A 20,748-nucleotide genomic window follows, 5' to 3' on the forward strand; every position below is an offset into this window, starting at 1 on the left:
GGACCCGTGGCTGATGACTCAGAGGGAGGCAGATTACACGAGATAGGAATGCGGGAGGGAGAGGCAGCAGCTGCAGAGGATAGGAATGTAACACGTGAGCGCTAGAGCCTATGAGTTTGTGCAATGCACAATAACAATGATGTGAGGGAGTGGATTAGGAGGGAGTGGATTAGGAGGGAGTGATATAACAGAGACTGTTGGGGAGAGGGTGGGTTTGCAAAGGGGTCAATGAAGCTTGAGGCCAGGTGGGTTCCTAACACACAATACAAAGTGAAGTAGGTGGAACTGGCTGCAGTCACAGCCTTTAGTGGTGCATTCAGGTAATTAAGTCATAATAAATGGAGAAAAAAACCTAACAAATCACTCTGGAAATACTGACTATATGACTCTAAAACTGAAAAAATCATTTTTTTCCCCGGTGCGATCACAAGTGTTTTTGGTAGTGACAAATTCTTCAGATGTAGAGAAAATGTGTTCATCAGGGGTATAAGTGTAGGGGCAGGCCTTTTAGTTGGTTGTGTTGCTTTTAAGTTGTGAGGGTGGATGCTGGATGGATATAATGTAATGTCAGCAAGAAATTATCAGCAGGCCACAACTGTTAGGCAGTCAAAGCAGATATAAATTCAGTGGGTGCTCTGAAATCAAAAGCTGGAAGGTGTTAGGATAAGTTTGGCATTATCTCTGAAAGAACATAAAACATAGATGAATTACACACTTTTTAAAAACCAGTTGTGATAACTTGGAAGACTCCTGAGATTTTTCAGGAGCTGTATGAATTCAAAGATGAAGATGAGATCAAGATGGCACATGCTGCAAGTGAGAGTATCAAGGAGATAGTCCTCCACATATTCCCATGCGTCAAGCATCAAGACAGTAAACCCCTTACCTGCTGCAATGAAAATGATGGGAGTTGTTATCTTTGTTATGGGAGAGATGAAGTTGAGTGTGGCACATGAATAATGAGATCAACAGTAATTAACCTATGAAATCTCTCCTATTATAGACAGGCCCAGCAGTGTTACCTCTTGCCTTAACATAGATCAATATTTACTACATATATTGGAAGTATTGCCACCTTTGTATCTTTCATAATTAAGGTATTTAATGCTTTTTCTTAATTCTGGAAAGAGTGTGGGAGAACATTGAATAGCGTTGAATTTCCCACGTGTTTCTTATTGACCATAGTGTTGTGCACTATATACTGAAAATACAGCAGAATTTTTCCATGATATTAAAAAAATAGTCAAAAATAGCAAATGTGTAAACCATCTTTCATAATTACCTGAAAACACTGGAATGTGTAAATACTGTGGCTCGTCATTTCATGGAGTTGTAGAGTGATGGGTAGATGCACCGACAAAAACTTGAAAATAGTGACAAAATTTACAAACTTCAATTCTTTTTCAGAGCACAAAAAAATTACAGCTACATTGTTTCAGTGCTGTCGGTTCACTGATACCATGAGTAGTTGTCTTTTTTTGTCACACTGTTTGTATTTCATCCAGGGTTTTTCAGTGGAGCAATGATCTGTCATCTAAGTTTTCTTAATGACAATATAGTCATCCTTCTTGGCAATTTTCCCACTTATTGTGTTAATAATACCCCATGCTGTTTGTATGCTAATGTGTGAACCAGTAATTCAAATGCACTGTATTTATTCATAGATGTTTTAAAAATTGTTCTGAATATTATAGCAAAATGTAATATGTTATGTATCAATATGGTAACAGTATATTTCATAAGAAAGAAGACCTTATGGATTCATGCATTTTGTAGCTTTCTTTCAAATGTAGTTTAATTGAATGTCATACATAAGATAATAACTTGATGTGCAGTCAGCCACTGTTACCATCCCTATCTGTGGATAGTTCTTGTTATTTTCCATGGTAGTAACTTTGGGTATGAACTGTAATATGCATAAAGCAAAATTACGAACTAATAAAAGTTTATACTTTGTTAGTGTTCTTTTCGTAATTGTGTTCCATTCAGTGAGTGCTGTTATTATGATATGGTATCCTTGCAGTAAAAAATCAGCAGAGAAACTGGCAACAGTTCCAAGCATGCAGCAGGTGGAGAGCCATCGTGACACAGGGCAAATACTTGATAACAAAAGTTCTTGTGTCACAGAAGGGGACACAAATGAAGAGCAAGGACAGGTGACTGTGACTTCAAGCAAATCACAAGAGAGCTCTGTCAGCAGCAAGGACCAAAGTGTGCAAGTTGGAAAACCAGGCTGGAAGGTCATCAGTGTGAGTAATATTTTATATTTGCTGTTTCAGAAGAAGGAGGTGGAGGTGGAGGAAGAGGGACAATGGTTTGAGGGGGGGACTTTAAATGATTATAATGATTGTTACAAGTTTATCCAAGAAGTCTAACCAGAAATATTTCTCTGATTCCTGTCCCAGCATAATTATGTAGTCAAGTTTCACTTCAGTATTTCTTTTTAATTTTTTTTCACTTTATCATTTGGTGTACAGTACACCTTGTACTTCAGTGAAGAATCAAAAATTGACAGAAGAGATGGGATAATTAATCCTGGTTGTTTTGTATTAAGTTTCACTTCGTTTAATAACTATCAGAGAAGCAGATACTTGAGGGATGAAAGGTAGATGTGGTGTAGGGGGGTAGGGAGGGAGACAAGAGTAGTAGAGGAGAAGATTTTGATATGAAGGGACAAAAGACAGAACATAGAACACCTAGGTAATGAGGAGCAATGAGTGAGATTTAATTTACAAACACATTTAAATGTCAAACCGCACACTATCATAATCTTGGTATGAGGTTCTGACAAGCAGGTGTTGTACACTGTAAATTGAATTATTTTAAAAATTGCACTCTGAATATGAGCTTTGATTAATACAGGTACAATAAAAGCAAGAGAAAAGGTATTTAACTTATGGAATCAGAGCAGCCAGCACAGAAGAACTTTATTTAATTAAGGAACTAGTTGTAATGAGAGACTGAAGTTGCATAGAAAGTACTGTAAAGTATTTCATTATGTCATCGAAAGGGCAAAAAACAAGCACTGTCCACAGAAAATAAAAACTCAATAAAGGAAAATCAATATTTAACATTATGTTACAGAAAATGAATAAAAACACTTACACAAATCATCCTTATTTACTCTGTGGCTCATCTGAAAATGGAATGCAATCTTTGCACACCAAATTCAGTGAATTGTTCTTATCAGTGCAGGAAGAATAAAGGAGTTGTACATTGCATGCATTGCTCTAGTGTTCTCACCATGACAGAAAACACAATGTAACATTAATGAGATGTACCTGTGATCTTTTGTGGCAACAGAGGTGCCATAATGCAGTGAAAAGCAAAGTGTCCTCTCCATCCACCTGTTTCTCATCCTTCACCAGTCATCCAGCTGTTCATTCTGTAGCTCAGGGCTGAAGTCTGTTGCCCATAACCAGACAGCTGCGTCCCAGCTATTTGCGCACAAGAGTAAGAGTAGTCAGGTCTTCCTACATATCCCCACTAACAAGATAGTCCCTTGGTGCTAAAACCCTGTATCTAATACTTGGATACATGCCATGACACCCAGCCAGTGTGCTACACTCTGCATGTTCCTCATCCTGTCTAAGCCTTGTGGGGTGTCCCTGCTGTGGGGTGGACCCACCCACCTTGTGAATATTGCCACCTCCTGCCTCTTCTCCAGAATCCCAGCACCTGCTGCTGGGCTTTCCTGTGGTGTGCCACAATGACTCCACCACCAGCTGTATGTAGTACTTGGTTATGCACCATGGCACCAGGCCACTGGCATGCTACACTTCAAATACTCCGCCATTGCCGTCTATGTAGACCACCAGCCACCAGAGGCCGCCTGCACTGGGCCACACAACTTATGCACATGCCACAGCATCGACTGTGCTGTCCATTGGAGCCCTCCTCTTTGTAAGCACAGACTATAAGACACTACAAACTGTAAGACATACTTTAATTTTTAAGCAGTTTTTTTTAGAAAAAATAACATTTTTACCAATTTTATTATTGGATTGCAAAGCCAGACATAAAAAAAATCTTAGTTTATAAAACCAGTCTGACCTTTAAAATCCCTGAAAATCATCATCTCAACTTTCTTCTTCTTCTTCTTCTTCTTCTTCTTCCTCTTTTATGTCATCATTCATGTATAAGATGGTCTTCATTGCCATCGACAACAATACTTATGCTGCACTTTTTGAAAGATTTAAGAATAATGTAATCTCTCACTCCAGACCATGACTCTTTTAACCACTGAGACACACTTGTTTTATTTTAGGTTGTTTCAAGGCTCCCTTTGGCATGAAATCATGATGGGTTTCATCCATCATAAATTTGTTCCATTCCTTTCTCATATGTACTTTAAATGGTATATTTAACAACACATCAAGAGGTTGCAATTGTGAAGTAAGTCCTCCCGGAATAGGAGCAAGCTCTGTATGTCCCTGTCTCAGTTTCTCTTTCACGGAATTTTTCAAATGACTACTAAACTGCTGTAGCACAAGGAAAGAACTCTCCTTCACGAAAGCATCTTTCCTTCTCTCCCACACTCTGTTCATCTACCATTTCATATTAGCCTCGTCCATGCAGCCCTTGTCATGTACATGAACAACACCACCTAGCTATATTTCAGGAAGTTTTGGCATTTTTCCTCTTGAAAATGATTATTGAATTAAGTTTAGAACCATCAGCACAACTCAGTTCCACACTAGTTTTCTTTTGATGTTGAATAATTAAGCAATGGAAAAATAATATTTTCTTTTCATACTCTTGTGGCATTTTCTGAAATATTTTGGTTTTGGTTCCCTTGCTAAGCGCATGACACTTTGTAAATCTGTAATACCAACCAACTCCAAGTCTGTCAAATTCCACAGCGCTAGCTTATGAGCATATATTTGAATCATTTTTGTATCAATTCCAGTTCCATTTTGATGGTATCCTTGAATTCATTTTAATCATCATATTCTAGTTTGGCCCATTTTGCATTCAATCCTCTATTTGTATATGTAGTCTTCCTCATTTTTTTCAGTTATTCTTTACAAGCCTGCCAATCGTGAATCATTTTTTCTGTTTGTGGAGGGCCGAAATGCCGCTCAGCTGCTTTGCATCCATGTTCTTCTGCATATGCTATTGTTATTTTTTTCCATTACAAAACTAGCTACAAGCAAAAATATTGTACTGTCACCAGTGCCACAAATCCCTTTCATTTAAAGTTCACTGTCACCGTAGACAGCAATGATGCGTCATAGGCTAGACAATATTCTAGGTTTGTGATGGTGGGGCAGAAGAGAGAGTGTTAGCAAGCCTGTGAAGCCCCACAACTCATGTTCGTCACATTGGTGCATTGCTGCTGTCAGTTGAATTCAATGTTGCCAGATAGAGTTGAGTTTCTTGTGACATCAAATATATGGCCATTTTTTTTTAAGACTGGCAGGAATTTTAAATCAAACAATGGACATTTTTATATTAATTTCGAGTGTAAGATGCACATGAATTTTGAAAGCAATTTTTTGAGGAAAAATCTGCATATTATAGTCAGTAAAGTACGGTACTGCTCTAATTGTTCTAAAAGAAGAATTTCATTGTTAAAGCTCTCTGATATTTTTTTCACTTCTGAGACCTGACATGTCATCCTAGTTGCTGTTTAATTTGGAAAGAAAAACAATACAACTACCTGAAATGCTTGAAGTGTGACAAATAGCTGACTGCTAAGTTCCTGGGTAAATTGATACACCAAACAACCATCTTAAAGATGGTCAACATGGTTCATGTCAGGGTTTTGAGCAGGCCAATCTAGTCCTCAGAAGGAACAAATACCAAGGTATTTATGAAGTATGAATTGACCTCTTACAGGCATTAAGCCAAATGTTGGAGCAAGTCCAGTGAATGAAATTTATGAACCTGGAGAAGTTTCACCAACATTTGAAAATAATGTAATTATTACACTTCCCGAGGAAACATGAGTGGATGGATGTCTAAGTTACCACACAATTGGTGTAATGTAATGTGTCAAAAATACTGTCAGGAGTACTTTGGACCAAAATCAGGAAAGTTTGCTCATTGTCACTACTAATAATTATTTTGTATAATGAAGACACAAAGAGGAACTAAAGGACTATTTTGATGTGGGAGTTTTTGTCTTGGGCAGAAAACTAGTACAACGTGGTTCGCTGATAACATTGCAGTGGTAATTGAAACTGAACAGAAACTGAGCCGAGTGCTTAATGAATTGGAACATCTGCTAGCTGATGACTATAATAGGACAAAACTTTATGGTGATTTTGTACATATGTTTTTCTTTCCAACTTCTGTGCTTTTTAGAGATACCCATTCCTCTTCAACCAAACTGCCTACTGAGCACTTACTTATCACAGTATCTATAGCCTCACAGAACTTCAGTGTATCATTTCATTCCTTAGTACAGATGAATAACCAGTTCCAAGCAAAAAAGGGAAAACTGAAAGGTAGATGGAGTATATAGAGGGCCTATACAAGGGGAATGAACTTTAAGGCAATATTACAGAGGCGCAAGAGGATGTCGATGGAGATGAGATTTGGATACGGTACTGTGAGAAGGTCAAAGAATGAAAAGTTGCCACTTACCATATAGCGGAGATGCTGAGTCGCAGATAGGCACAACAAAAAGACTCTCACAATTAAAGCTTTTGGCCATTAAGGCCTTCATCCATGACACACACACACACACACACACACACACACACACACACACACACACACACACACACACGCTCACAAACACACCCAAATGCAACTCACACACAAGACTGCAGTCTCAGGCAACTGAAGTCACACTGCGAGCAGCAGCTTTTGGCCATTAAGGCCTTCATCCATGACACACACACACACACACACACACACACACACACGCTCACAAACACACCCAAATGCAACTCACACACAAGACTGCAGTCTCAGGCAACTGAAGTCACACTGCGAGCAGCAGCACCAGTGCATGATAGGAGTAGCAACTGAGTGGGGCTAAGGAAGAGGCTGGGGCAGGAAGGGTACATTGAAGAGCAGCACGGAGGGCAGGTGAGAGGTGGGAGGGTGGGGGGAGTACCTGACGAAAAGGAATATAAAAAGACTGGGTGTGATGGTGGAATGACAGCTGTGTAGTGCTGGAAAGGGAACAGGGAAGGGACTGGATGGGTGAGGACAGTGACTAACAGAGGTTGAGGCCAGGAGGGTTACAGGTACATAGGATGTATTGCAGGGAAATTTCCCACCTGTGCAGTTCAGAAAAGCTGGTGTTGGTGGGAAGGATCCATATGGCACAGGCTGTGAAGCTGTCACTGAAATGAAGGATATCATGTTTGGCAGCGTGTTCAGCAACAGTGTGTTCCACTTATTTCTTGGCCACTGTTTGTCGGTGGCCATTTATGGTGACAAGTAGCTTGTTGGTTGTCATACCTACATAGAATGCAGCACAGTGGTTGCAACTCAGCTTGTATATCACATGACTGGTTTCACAGGTAGCCCTGCCTCTGATGGGATAGGTGATGTTAGTGACAGGACTGGAGACAGGACTGGAGTAGCTGGTGGTGGGAGGATGTATGGGACAGGTCTTGCATCTGGGTCTATTACAGAGGTATGAGCCATGAAGTATGGGACTGGGAGCAGGGGTTGTGTAAGGATGGACGAGTATATTGTGTAGGTTCGATGGACGGCGGAATACTACTGTGGGAGGAGTGGGAAAGATAGTGGGCAGGACATTTCTCATTTCAGGCCACACTGAGAGGTAACTGAAACCCTGGCGGAGAATGTAATTCAGATGCTCCAGTCCTGGGTGGTACTGAGTTACGAGGGGAATGCTCCTCTGTGGCCAGACAGTGGAACTTTGGGAGATGGTGGGATACTGGGAAGATAAGGCACAGGAGATTTGTTTTTCTACAAGACTGGGAGGATAATTAAGGGAGTGAAGGGTTCAGTGAGACCCTCGGTATATTTCGAGAGGGACTGCTCGTCACTGCAGATGTGATGAGCATGGTGGCTAGACTGTATGGAAAGGACTTCTTGGTATGGAATGGGTGGCAGCTGTCGAAGTGGAGGTATTGCTGGTGGTTAGTAGGTTTGATATGGACGGAGGTACTGATGTAGCCATTTTTGAAAAGGAGGTCAACATCTAGGAAGGTGGCTTGTTGGGTTGAGTAGGGCCAGGTGAAGCAAATGGGGAAGAAGTTGTTGAGGTTCTGGAGGAATGTGGATAGGGTGTCCTCACCTTTGATCCAGATAGCAAAGATATCATTAATGAATCTGAACCAGGTGAGGAGTTTAGGATTCTGGGTTTTGTGGAAGGATTCCTCTAGATGACCCATGAATAGGATGGCATAGGATGGTGCCATGCAGGTGCCCTTACCTGTACCCAGGATTTGTTTGTAAGTAATGCCTTCGAAGGAGAAGTAGTTGTGGGTGAGGATATACTTGGTCATGGCAACTAGGAAGGAGGTTGTTGGTTTGGAATCCGTTGGGCGTTGGGAAAGGTAGTGTTCAATTGCAGTAAGGCCATGGGCATTAGCAAAGTTAGTGTACAGGGAGAGGAATCAATAGTGACGAGCAGGGCACCGTGTGATAAACGGACAGGAACTATGGAGAGTGGTGGAGGAAATGGTTGGTATCTTTTTTTATAGGAGGGTCCACTCTGGGTAACAGGTTGTAGGTTTTCGTGTACAAGAGCAGAGATTCTCGCAGTGGGGGCACAGTAACTGGCCACAATGGGACGTCCTTGATGGTTATGTTTGTGGACTTTAGGAAGCATGTAGAAGCTAGGAGTGTGGGAGTGGTAGGGGTGAGTAGAGAGATGGACTCCAGGGAGAGGTTCTGGGATGGGCCTAAGGATTTGAGTAGTGACTGGAGGTCATGCTGGATTTCTGGAATGGGGTCACTGTGGTAAGGTTTGTAGGTGGAAGTATCTGATAGGTGGTGGAGTCCGTCTGTCAGGTAATCCTTGTGGTTCCAAACAACATTGGTGGAGCCTCAACAGTGGTGGATCCTTCGTCCACAGGTAGGACTGTAAGGTCAGGATTAGCTTTTAGATAGTGGACTGAGGTTCTTTCTGTGGATGTAAGGCTAGTTTCCATGTTGAGAGATTTGGGGAATGATGGTTAGGCAAGGCTCGAGGTTAAGAAATTCTAGAAAGTTGACAGGGAGTGATTTGGGGGTAGTGGGAGTGGATCACAGTTGGATGGAGGAGTGAACTGAGTTAGGCAAGGTTCAATACTGGTCTTTGGTTGAGTCTGATTGGTAGGGTAGGTGGCAAAAAAGTTTTTCCACTGTAGGGACTGAGAGAAGGTCTTTAACAAGTCCTGCATGATTTAATTTGGTAATGGGGCAAAAGTTGAGGCCTTTGGAAAAGACTGATATTTCTGTGGTGCTAAGGCTTCTGGAGGAAGGGTCATGTTTGTGTTGTGGTGGTGTGAGGGAGTTTTGGAGGGTGGGGTAAGTGTGGTAAGTCTGTGGTACAGGGTTTGTCAGCTATGAGGGGATGGGGGGAGGTTTGAAGATTGTTGTAGAGGTGTTAGACAGTGGTACTCCAAGGCAGGATTAGGAAGTGAGCAGGATGGAGAACTTTTTGAGGTGGCGTTGCGCATGTTGCTCAAGTTCCTGCAGTGCAAGAGTTTCAATGTATGTTATCGGTTCCAGGAATTTGGGATTGCATTGCAGGAGAATTTTGTGGATGGAAAGAAGGTGTTGTAAGGAGGTTTGGGCTTGGTTGATATGGTTTTGCAGGACTATGTTGGTGAGGGCTAAGGATTGGCAGACTTTGAACAGGTGGATGTCAATATGGAAGGTGGGGTAACAGCCAGAGATGGGTAATTTGATTATAAGGCCATTAAGGGGGATTGCATGAGCTAAACAACAACACAGGAACAGTATGTGGGGTTAAGATCTGGCTAAGGATAAGGAAGGATCTGTGGTGGTGGAAAAAAAGTGAAAATTACGTGAATAATGTACAATTATGTCCAAAAAATTTCGCAAAAATACACCCAAATATGTGTGAAAATTCACGAAAATTATGAAATGGATACAAAAGTGGGAAACAAGATGAAATCTGAGGAAGTCGGTCATAAAAGGTGAGAATTAACTAAAATTGCCAAAAAGTCACAAGGATCAAAGTAAAAAATAAATATTAAAAAAAATATATGTTACTGTGAGTAGCAGGCCTGAGGATGGATAAGTGTGAAGAAGGGGGATGGCAGATGTGACAGGATGAGACAGAATTAGTGGGTGAGAACTGGGATAGAACGGAGAAAGAGTGGGGGATGGGGTGGGGTTCGTAGAATGAGATACAGGATCATGTGACGCTGAAAAGGTGCAGGAGTTAACACACAAAAATATGGGAAATGACACAGGGAGAGTGTTCAACTTGAAAGTATAGGATTAATAATATCAGCAGGAGTAATATGGGACATAAGATGCTCACAACAATCAGTGTGGTCTTGTAGCCATCTGTTGCGCACGGCTGAGATGGTTTACACAGTGTGGCTCATAAGTAGAGTGAAAAGTATGGTTTTAAGGCAACAAGAGAAACACAGGAAAGAAGAGAAAGAAGGACGGACTTTGAGTGTAGTAAGGCAAAAGAAAATATAACAAAGGAAGAAAGCACTGGGTTAGGATCGAAGAAAAGCCATCAGGCACAAATCAAAAGATGGAAAATCTAGTATGGAATGTAACAGTATCATGGAAAGCAAAGTTACCATTCACCATATAGCAGAGAAGCTCAGTCACAGGTAGACACAACAAAAAGACTCTCACAATTAAAGCTTTTGGCCATTAAGGCCTTTGTCAACAATAGATGACACACACACACACACACACACACACACACACACACACATATGCAAACACAACTCACAAACATGACTGCAGTCTCAGGCAACTGAAACCACACTGCGAGCAGTAGCGCAGTAGTGCCATTGCACGATGGGAGTGGCAATTGGTTCAGGTAAGGAGTACGCTGGGGCAGGGGGGGGGGGGAGAGAAAGTATGGTGGGGGTGGCAGACAGTAAAGTGCTGCAGGTTAGACGGCGGGCAGGAGAGAGGTTTGGGGGGGGGGGGGGGGGGGGAGCAGAAAGGAGAGAAATAAAAAGACTGGGTGTGATGGTGGTTGTGTAATGCTGGACTGGGAACATAGAAGGGGTTGGATGGGTGAGGACAGAGGGTTACGTGAGCATAGGATATATAGCAGGTAAAGTTCCCACCAGCGTAGTTCAGAAAAGTGTTGGTGGGAAGGATCCATATGGCAAAGGCTGTGAAAAGTTTCCTTATCCCTAGCCAGATCCCAGTCCCACATACTGTTCCTGCGTTGTTGCTTGGCTCATGGAATCCCCCCTAATGGGCTTACCATCAAATTACCCATCTCCGAATGCCACACCGCCTTCCGCAATGACCTCCACCTGTTCATATTCTGCCAATCCTGAGCCCTCACCAATATAGTCCTGCAAAACCGTATCAAACAAGCCCAAAATTCCTTCTAGTACCTTCTCTCCATCTGCAAAATTCTCCCCGCTATGCAATCCCAAGTTCGTAGAACACCACACATTGAAACTCTTGCCCGGCAGGAACTTCAGCAACATGCACAACACCACCTCAAAAAGCTCTCCATACCGCTCACTTCCTATTCCCGCCTTGGAGTGACACTGTTCCCTCATAGCTGACAAACACTGTCTCACAGATACAACTCTTACCCCACCCTTAAAAAATCCTTCCTTCCACCACACAGGATCCAGAACCTAAACAGACCCACAACACGGTCATGAACCTTTCATCCAGAAGCCTTAGCGCCACAGAAATATCAGCCTTTACCAAAGGCCTCAACTTTTGCCCCATTCCCAAATTCAATCATGCAGGACTTGTTTAGGACCTTCTTTCCTTCTCTCGGTCCCTACAGTGGAAACACTTTTTTGCCACCAACCCTACCAATCAGACTCAACAAAAGAGCAATATTGAACCTTGCCTAACTCAGTTCACTCCTCCATCCAACTGTGATCCACCCCCACTGCCCCCAAATCACCCCCTGCTAACTTTCCAGAATTATTTAACCTCATACCTTACATCTGCAGAAAGAACCGCAGTCCACCATCTTAAAACTGATCCTGACCTTACAATCCTACCTGTGGATTAGGGCTCCACCACTGTTGTTTTAAACCACAAGGATTACCTGGCAGATGGATTCTGCCACCTGTCAGATACTTCCACCTACAAACTTTGCCATAGTGACCCCATTCCAGAAGTCCAGCATAGTCTCCAGTCACTACTCAAATCCTTTGGCCCATCCCAGAACCTCTGCCCAGAGTCCATCTCTCTACTCACCCCCACCACTCCCTGCACTCCTAGCCTCTACGTGCTCCCTAAAGTCCATAAACCTAAGCACCCAGGATGCTCCATTGTGGCCAGCTGCTGTGTCCCCACTGAGAGTATCTCTGCTCTCACAGATCAACACCTTCAACCTATTACCCAGAACTGATCCTCCTATATGAAAGATACCAACCATTTCATCCACCGACTCTCCACAGTTCCTGTCCTTTTACCACACAGCGCCCTGCTCGTCACTATTGATTCCTCCCCCTTTACAGTAACTTTGCTAATGCCCATGGCCTTACCACAATTGAACACTATCTTTCCCAACACCCAACAGATTCCAAACCAACAACCTCCTTTCTAGTTGCCATGACCAAGTATATCCTCACCCACAATTACTTCTCCTTTGAAGGCATTACCTGTGATCAAATCCGGGGTATGGCACCTGCATGGCAGCGTCCTATGCCAACCTATTCATGGGCCATCTAGAGGAATCCTTCCTAAAAACCCAGAATCCTAAACCCCTTACCTGGTTCAGATTCATTGATGACATCTTTGCTAACTGGATCGAAAGGTGAGGACATCCTAACCACATTCCTCCAGAACCTCAACAACTTCTTCCCCATTTGCTTCACCTGGCCCTACTCAACCCAACAAGCCACCTTCCTAGATGTTGACCTCCTTCTCAAAAATGGCTACATCAGTACCTCCGCCCATATCAAACCTACCTCCACTTCGACAGCTGCCACCCATTCCATACCAAGAAGTCCCTTCCATACAGTCTAGCCACCCATGCTCATCGTATCTGCAGTGATGAGCAGTCCCTCTCAAAATATACCGAGGGTCTCACGGAACCCTTCATTCCCGTAATTATCCTCCCAACCTTGTACAAAAACAAATCTCCTGTGCCTTATCTTCCCGGTCTCCCACCACCTCTCAAAGTCCCACCATCCAGCCACAGAGGGGCATTCCCCTTGTAACTCAGTACCACCCAGGAATGGAGCATCTGAATTACATTCTGTGCCAGGGTTTCATTTACCTCTCGCCATGCCCTGAAATGAGAAATATCCTGCCCACTATCTTTCCCACCCCTCCCACAGTGGTGTTCTGCCATCCATCGAACCTGCATAATATACTTGTCCATACTTAACACAACCCCTGCTCCCAGTCCCATACTTCATGGCTCATACCTCTGTAATAGATCCAGATGCAAGACCTGTCCCATACATCCTCCCACCACCAGCTACTCCAGTCCTGTCACTAACATCACCTATCCCATCAGAGGCAGGGCTATCTGTGAAACCAGTCATGTGATCTACAAGCTGAGTTGCAACCACTGTGCTGCATTCTATGTAGGCATGACAATCAACAAGCTACCTGTCACCATGAATGGCCTCCGACAAACAGTGTCTAAGAAATAAGTGGAGCACACTGTTGCTGAACACACTGCCAAACATGTTATCCTTCATTTCAGTGACTGCTTCACAGCCTGTGCCATATGTACCCTTCCCACCAACATCAGCTTTTCTGAATTGCACAGGTGGGAACTTTCCCTGCAATACATACTATGTTCCTGTAACCCTCCTGGCCTCAACCTTCGTTAGTCACTGTCCTCACCCATCAAGCCCCTTCCCTTCTCCCATTCCAGCACTACACAGCCATCAATCCACCATCACACCCAGTCTTTTTATATTTATTTTTGTCAGGTACTTTCCCCCCTCCCCCCAGCTTTCCCCTGCCCTCCGTCTAACCTGCAGCTCTTCAATGTCCACCTCCCCCACCACATACTATCCCTCCCCTTCCCCACCCCAGCCTCCTCCTTACCCTCACCCAGCCGCTATTCCTATCATGCACTGGTGCTGCTGTTCACAGTGTGGTTTCAGTTGCCTGAGACAGAAGTCATGTGTGTGAGTTGTGTTTGCATGAGTATATGTGTGTATGTATGTGTGTCTGTCACCTGTTGTTGTCAAAGGCCCTCAATGGCCGAAAGCTTTAATTGTGATAGTCTTTTTGTTGTGCCTATCTGCAACTCAGCATCTCCCCTATATAGTGAATGGCAACTTTCCTTTTCATAATATTTATACTGAGAGAAGAATTTGATAAATCACTGAAAGACCTAAGTCAAAACAAGACCCTGCAAGTAGACGGCATTTCATCAGAACTATTAACAGTCTTGGGAGAGCAAGCCATGACAAAACTCTTCCATCTGGTGTGCGAGATGCATGAGACAGGCATAATACCCCCAGATCTGAAAAAGAATGTAATAATTCAAAGTACAAAGAAAGTAGGTGCTGACAGGTGCAAATATTACCAAACTATCAGTTTAATAAGTCATGGCTGCATAATACTAACACATAATGCTACAGAAGAATAGAAAAACTGGTAGAAGCGGACATTGGGGAAGATTATTTGGATTTTGAAGAAATGTAAGAACACACAAGGCAATACTCACCCAATGACTTATTTCAGGAGATAGGTTAAGGAAAGGCAAACCTACATTTATAGCATTTGTAGACTTAGAGAAAGCTTTTGACAATGTTGATTGGAATAGAAAGCTTTGACAATGTTGACTGGATTACTGTCTTTGAAATTCTGAAGGTATCAAGGGTATAATACAGGCTATTTGCAACTTGTTCGGAAATCAGATGGCAGTTAGGATCAGTGGGCGTGAAAAGAAAGAAATAGTTGAGAAGTAAGTGAGCCAGAGTTGTAGTGTGTCCCTGATGTTATTCAATCTGTACACTGAGCAAGCAGTAAATGAAACCAAAGAAAACTTTTGAGTATGTATTAAAGTTCAGGGAGACAAAATAAAAACTTTAAGGTTTGCTAAAGGCATTGTAATTCTGTCAGAGACTGCAAAGGATTTGCAAGAGGAGAATTAAATCAGGTGAGGCTGAAGGAATTAATTAGGAAATGAGACACGTAAAACAGTAGATGAGTTTCGTTATTTGGGCAGCAAAATAACTGATGATGCCAAAGTAGAGAGGATATGAAATGTAGAAGAAAGGAAATTTGTTAATATCAAATAAAGATTTAAGTGTTAGGAAGTCTTTTCTGAGAGTATTTATATGGAGTGTAGCCATGTTTATAAGTGAAACTTGGATGCCAAAGAGTTTAGAAAAGAAGAGAATAGAAGCTTTCAAAATGTGGTGTTACAGAAGCTGAAGATTGGGTGGGTAGATCCTATTACTAATGCGGAGGTACTGAATAGAACTGGGGAGAAAAGAAATTTGTGGCATAACATGACTAGAAGGAGCAATTGGTTGAGACCTCAAAGGGTCACCAGTTTAGTGTTGGAGGGAGGTGTGGAGGAAAAACTGTAGAAGGAGACAATGAAATGAATACAGTAAGCAGATTCACAAGGATGTGAGTTGCAATAGTTATTTCGAGATTAAGAGGTTTCCACATGTTAGAATAGGACGGAGAGCTGCATCAAGCCAGTCTTCAGACTTGGAGAGCTGCATCAAACTAGTCTTCAGACTGAAGACCACGACAGCAATTACACATTACCTTGAGATATACTTATATCAACCCATTTTGGTTCTGTGAAATATTTCACTAAAAGTTTAGCTGTATTTGAGGTTTGCACAACCTCTATTCTTTGTACTGTGAGCATAACACGACCTGGGCTACCTGTATCTTTCCCTCCACCTCCACCTTCTCTGAACTATGCAGATGGGAGTCATTCTTGCAACAGGTCCTTCACTCTCTTAATCGACCTGGGCTCAGTCTCCAATAACCCGCTGCCCCCATACTCTCCACCAACAGTTACCCCTTTCTTCTGTCCTGTCACCCCCTCTCATTTTACATCCCCATGTCACATTCAGTGTGTGCCACTCATCACTGGATCTAACAACTCTTCATTTCATGTGTAACCTATGCACCTGCCACCCCTCCCTGTCACATTACTAGCCTACAAACTGGCTGCCTCCCTCTGAGCCGTTAGCCACCCACCACCAACCCCTCTCCCTGCCTCTCTCTGCCCCTACTCACCCCTCCTGACACAACACCATCTCATCCTAGTCCAGCTGCCAAAATGCAGCATTATGCAGCCAACTGGTGCCATGTAGAGGCATAGGTCAGTGTATGCACCTGTGTGTGTGTGTGTGTGTGTGTGTGTGTGTGTGTAGCTCAAAAAAAGCATTACTCTATAAGCTACCTAGCGACACAACACCTCTGCTTTCCAGCATGATCTCCTTAATCCATTTAGTAAAATCTTGTGATCAACAGCATAAAAAGCCTTAGAAAGATAATATGAATAGCTAAAAAAAAGCATTACTCTGTAAGCTAGCGACACAACACTTCTGATTTCCAGGATTATCTCCTTAATCCATTTAGTAGAATCTTATGATCAACAGCATAAAAAGCCTTAGAAAGATAATATGACAATAATTACATTTACAAAATTTGTTACATACTACAGCTGATGTATTTTATATCTAGTTTTTACATTTATTCATGTACAGGTGATATGATGCTGGGTCATGTCACGAGCAGTGTCTTACAGCTCGTTGAATGAATATTAACATTTTACTATCAGAAAAAAATTAATTTAGTGTTAAAAATCAATCCCCCCTATATGCTCTTATATAGTTTGGTAGTATGTTAAACCAAATCAAACCAGCAGTGAAGGGGCTTCAAACGGTCATTTTTAATGTGTTCTTTTCTGAAAGTAGGTATATTTTATTCTTGTGTTGTGATAATCTACATCACTGCACTTGATAACTTCCTGTGGTTGACTCATAAAGAACATAAATATACGTAATTTAAATATGTATAAAGAATATATTGTTAAGTATTAATGTTGCTCAAACACTTCATGACATGATTCCCTATGTGAAGATGGTATCTGTTCTTTTGGAAGAAAGAACAGATGTTATCTGTTCTTTTGGACATGTCTGAAAGAACAGATACCATCTTCATATATGGGGTGTTCAAAAAGTCTCTCCACAGTGCCGTATAATTGTTAGCTGCGGGTGCTGTATGCCTCACTGAATATACCAAAATGAAAATCACTGCAGTATTCTTGTGCATTTATTGTTTCGTTGAAAAATATGGAACCCACAATCCGATGTCTAGAAATTGCAATCCAAACTCCTATTTTCACAGAACGAAGTGATTCCTCATGAATACACAATGGATTTGCAGTACTCCACATACGAGAATTTTGCGAGTTCATGTACCCGATAATTGAAACCATGCCTCATCAGTGAAAAATGTTTCATTAAGAACATCCCTTCCATTTCGTTGAAATGAAATTTTTGAACCATTGACAATGATGCAGCTTCTTGCCATGACCAGTATTTTTCAGTTCTTGCACGACTGTCACTTTGTATGGGAAAAGTTCTAATTATTTCCTTACAGCTGTGTGGGCTGCTCCGACACTAACATCGATTTCCTGTATCACGATGTGGGAGTGTTGTCTCCGGGAAAACTGAATTAAATGTTTGATGAACTGAAGCTGTGTATTTACCACCAGCTTTGAAGATTTGTTCAACTAAAAACACACATTCTTCCATGGTTAGAATTTTAACACTGACAAAAACGAAACAAACGAACAAAGGAACTAAACATAAACGTTCACGTCAACATGTAATGACACACCCCAATGACACTACTGACGCTGGCTGAGATAAACGAAACAGTGGAATGTAGGGAGAGTCCACTTGAAGGGAAGTAACCCAGGCAGGCAAACAATCATATGGCACACGCGGCTAACAATCATATGGCACTGCGGAGAGACTTTTTGACAACTCTGTAGATAAGACTTACCGGCCAATGATCTTCTTCATTGCGGATGCACTCACATTGCCCAAACTCTTACAGGAATCAGTAGATTGACTGCCGCGAGTAATGAGTATAGTGGGCAGGGGCACTACAAATGTAGTGTGTGGACAGTAAGTTGGAAGTGTGGGCCTCACAGGGAGCATGACAGAGATAAATCCTTGCAGTCGCATTATCCTCTGTGTCCTCAGTGGCTCAGATGGATAGAGCATCTGCCATATAAGCAGGAGATCCCAGGTTTGAGTCCCAGCCAGGGCACACATTTTAAACTGTACCCTTTGATATTTATCAATGCCTGTAAGCAGCTAAAGGTCTGGATTTCATTGTAATTTGATTCCCCATAGCCTATCCCATCTATAAGTATTGTTGCTCATTTCTGTAACAATTAACATTCTTAAGATTTTGAACATGGCTGCACTTGATAGAGCTTCAGTTGATCAGAAATAACATTCAGCCAGTTGCATAATACTGGTTTATTAAATGCTGAACATGATTTCAACAGTTTTCAAACCATCTTCTTCAGAAAGTATGTTACATAGAATCACATTATCTATATCCATTGTGGGAATTGTTGACTCTGCCTAGTAGATGTGCAGGTCATCCACCATCTCCATTTAAAATACCTGATTTAAAAGTAGTAGCTTTCTATTGTAGAGGTCTGTATTAAAACTTTTTAAAATATCAAACATTCGACAATGGATCCATTGGATACATATATACACAAATCTGTCAAGTGGCACACTCTATGTTGCTGGATTCTATGTCACATGTGTGATGTATATTAAAAAGTAATAGGACAAATCTCTGCAGCAGAGAGCTACTACTTTTAAATCATGTATTTTTAATGGTGATTAAGTGGATGACACACACACGTGCACTAGTCAGTCAATGACTCCCAAAGTGGATAGGGATAATGTGATTCTACTTACAATACTTTCTGAAGAAGACAGTTATAAAACTGTTGAAACCATGGTCAAGGTTTAATAAACCTATATTTTGCAGCTGATTGGCTGTTATTTCCAGTCTTCGAAGTAATATTCTTTTTAAGTTGATCACAGCTGCACAGCTTCATTATTCAATCCCATAGTTAAGACAGTGGTAAATTGTTCCATAGTAAATTATTTTAATGTATGGCTGGGGAACTGTCTTTTCTGGCTGATGGAGATATTTCCACTGTTGACATTTCCACAGACAATAATACATCTACATCTATATAACTACTCTGTAAAATCAAACAGTGGAAAATACAGGATGGAATGTAACAATATTATGAAAAGATAGATGCTAGTTTCCATATAGCAGAGATGCTGACACACACACACAGACACACACACACACACACACACACACACACACACACAGCAGTAGTCTTTGGCTACTGAGGTCTATAGGTCTATTTCTGTCAAAGGCCTTGTTAGCCGAAAGATCACTTTCTGGCAGTCTTTTTGTTGTGCCTATCTGTGACTCAGCATCTCCACTACATTGTGAGTAGTAGCTATCCTTTTCATGATATTATGACTACTCTGCAATTCACAGTCAAGTACCTGGCAGAAGGTTCATCGAAGCACCTGCACACTATTTCTCTCCAGTTCCACTCCCGAAAACACTTAAATCTTTCCATGCAAGTTCTTATTTTATTTCATTGGCCTTTTCTCCCAATATAGGAGGGTGGCAATAAAGTATTTTAGCATTTAGAGGAGAAAGTTGGTGATTGAAATTTCATGAAAGGATCTTGCCGCAATGAAAGTGTCTTTGTTTTAATGATTTAATTCACATAGTTTGCTAGGCAGTACAGATAATTTGTTACTTTATCCCCCTCCCTTATCAGTATGTTGTTTTGCTGCTGTTTCTCTCTCCCTGCTTCCTGTTTAATGAAATCTCAAACCACTTTACTTGTTTTCTCTGCATTGTACATTATTTTGTCATTAAATGACTCTTTTCTAGCAATCAGCACCTCCTGAAATCTTTTGTGCCTGTGATAGAAATTTAAGATGTCTGGCAGCTTTCCTGTTAACTGAGATCCTATGACTCACCCATGGCTGCTACCCTAGCAGCAGTGCATTCTTCTTCCTAACATTTGACACACCTAGGCTACCTGATTACAGTTGAATTATGCTGCACATTTCCTGCTCTTATTCTTACCTGAGTTCTTCTCCACTTTCCTCTTACAGTGACTGAAAGCTGCTACTGTTTATAATGAAACTATCAAATAACATTCTCTTTGTTTCTGCATCTCTGCCAACTGGCATTTCACGACTATCCTTCTCCCCTCTGTTTCCCTCCTGATCAATTCCTTCCTTGCTTCCTCCAACTGCGCCTCAACGGCACAGGTTTTCCCTCCTGCTCCTCAGTCAAAATGTTCTTGTTGCGTACTGTACAGCTCCGGGGGAGAAGCTCTCAGTTTTTCCGGTGTTCTTCCCACTGTATTAACCCCCCCCCCCCCCCCCATGAAAATATTTCTTTCAAGATTGGCAAGAAATCCCCCTGCTCACTACCCTGAGACAGCTCCCACATTTCTCTTTCATGGTCAAAGGAATTTAGATTGGAGAATTAAGTTTGTCAAGGATTTGAGTGTGGCTGTATATAAACAAAAATGACACTAACACTTTTTATGCTGTTGCCCCTGTTTCTGTCCTAATTTAGAGATATAATGATAGA

General features: G+C 41.8%; 1 protein-coding gene across 2 annotated transcripts in view; it reads left to right on the forward strand.

Moving 5' to 3' along the window:
- The window catches only part of LOC126095095 (uncharacterized), a 124,831-nt gene that overhangs the window by 78,069 nt on the left and 26,014 nt on the right, over positions 1-20,748 (forward strand). For both annotated transcript variants that reach the window (XM_049909789.1, XM_049909790.1), the window contains exon 5: positions 2,024-2,249. In XM_049909789.1, coding sequence (XP_049765746.1) covers positions 2,024-2,249 — 226 coding nt within the window. The remainder of the gene's footprint in view (positions 1-2,023; positions 2,250-20,748) is intronic.

Source organism: Schistocerca cancellata, chromosome 8 (genome assembly GCF_023864275.1).
Source record: "Schistocerca cancellata isolate TAMUIC-IGC-003103 chromosome 8, iqSchCanc2.1, whole genome shotgun sequence".
Lineage (NCBI taxonomy): Eukaryota > Metazoa > Arthropoda > Insecta > Orthoptera > Acrididae > Schistocerca > Schistocerca cancellata.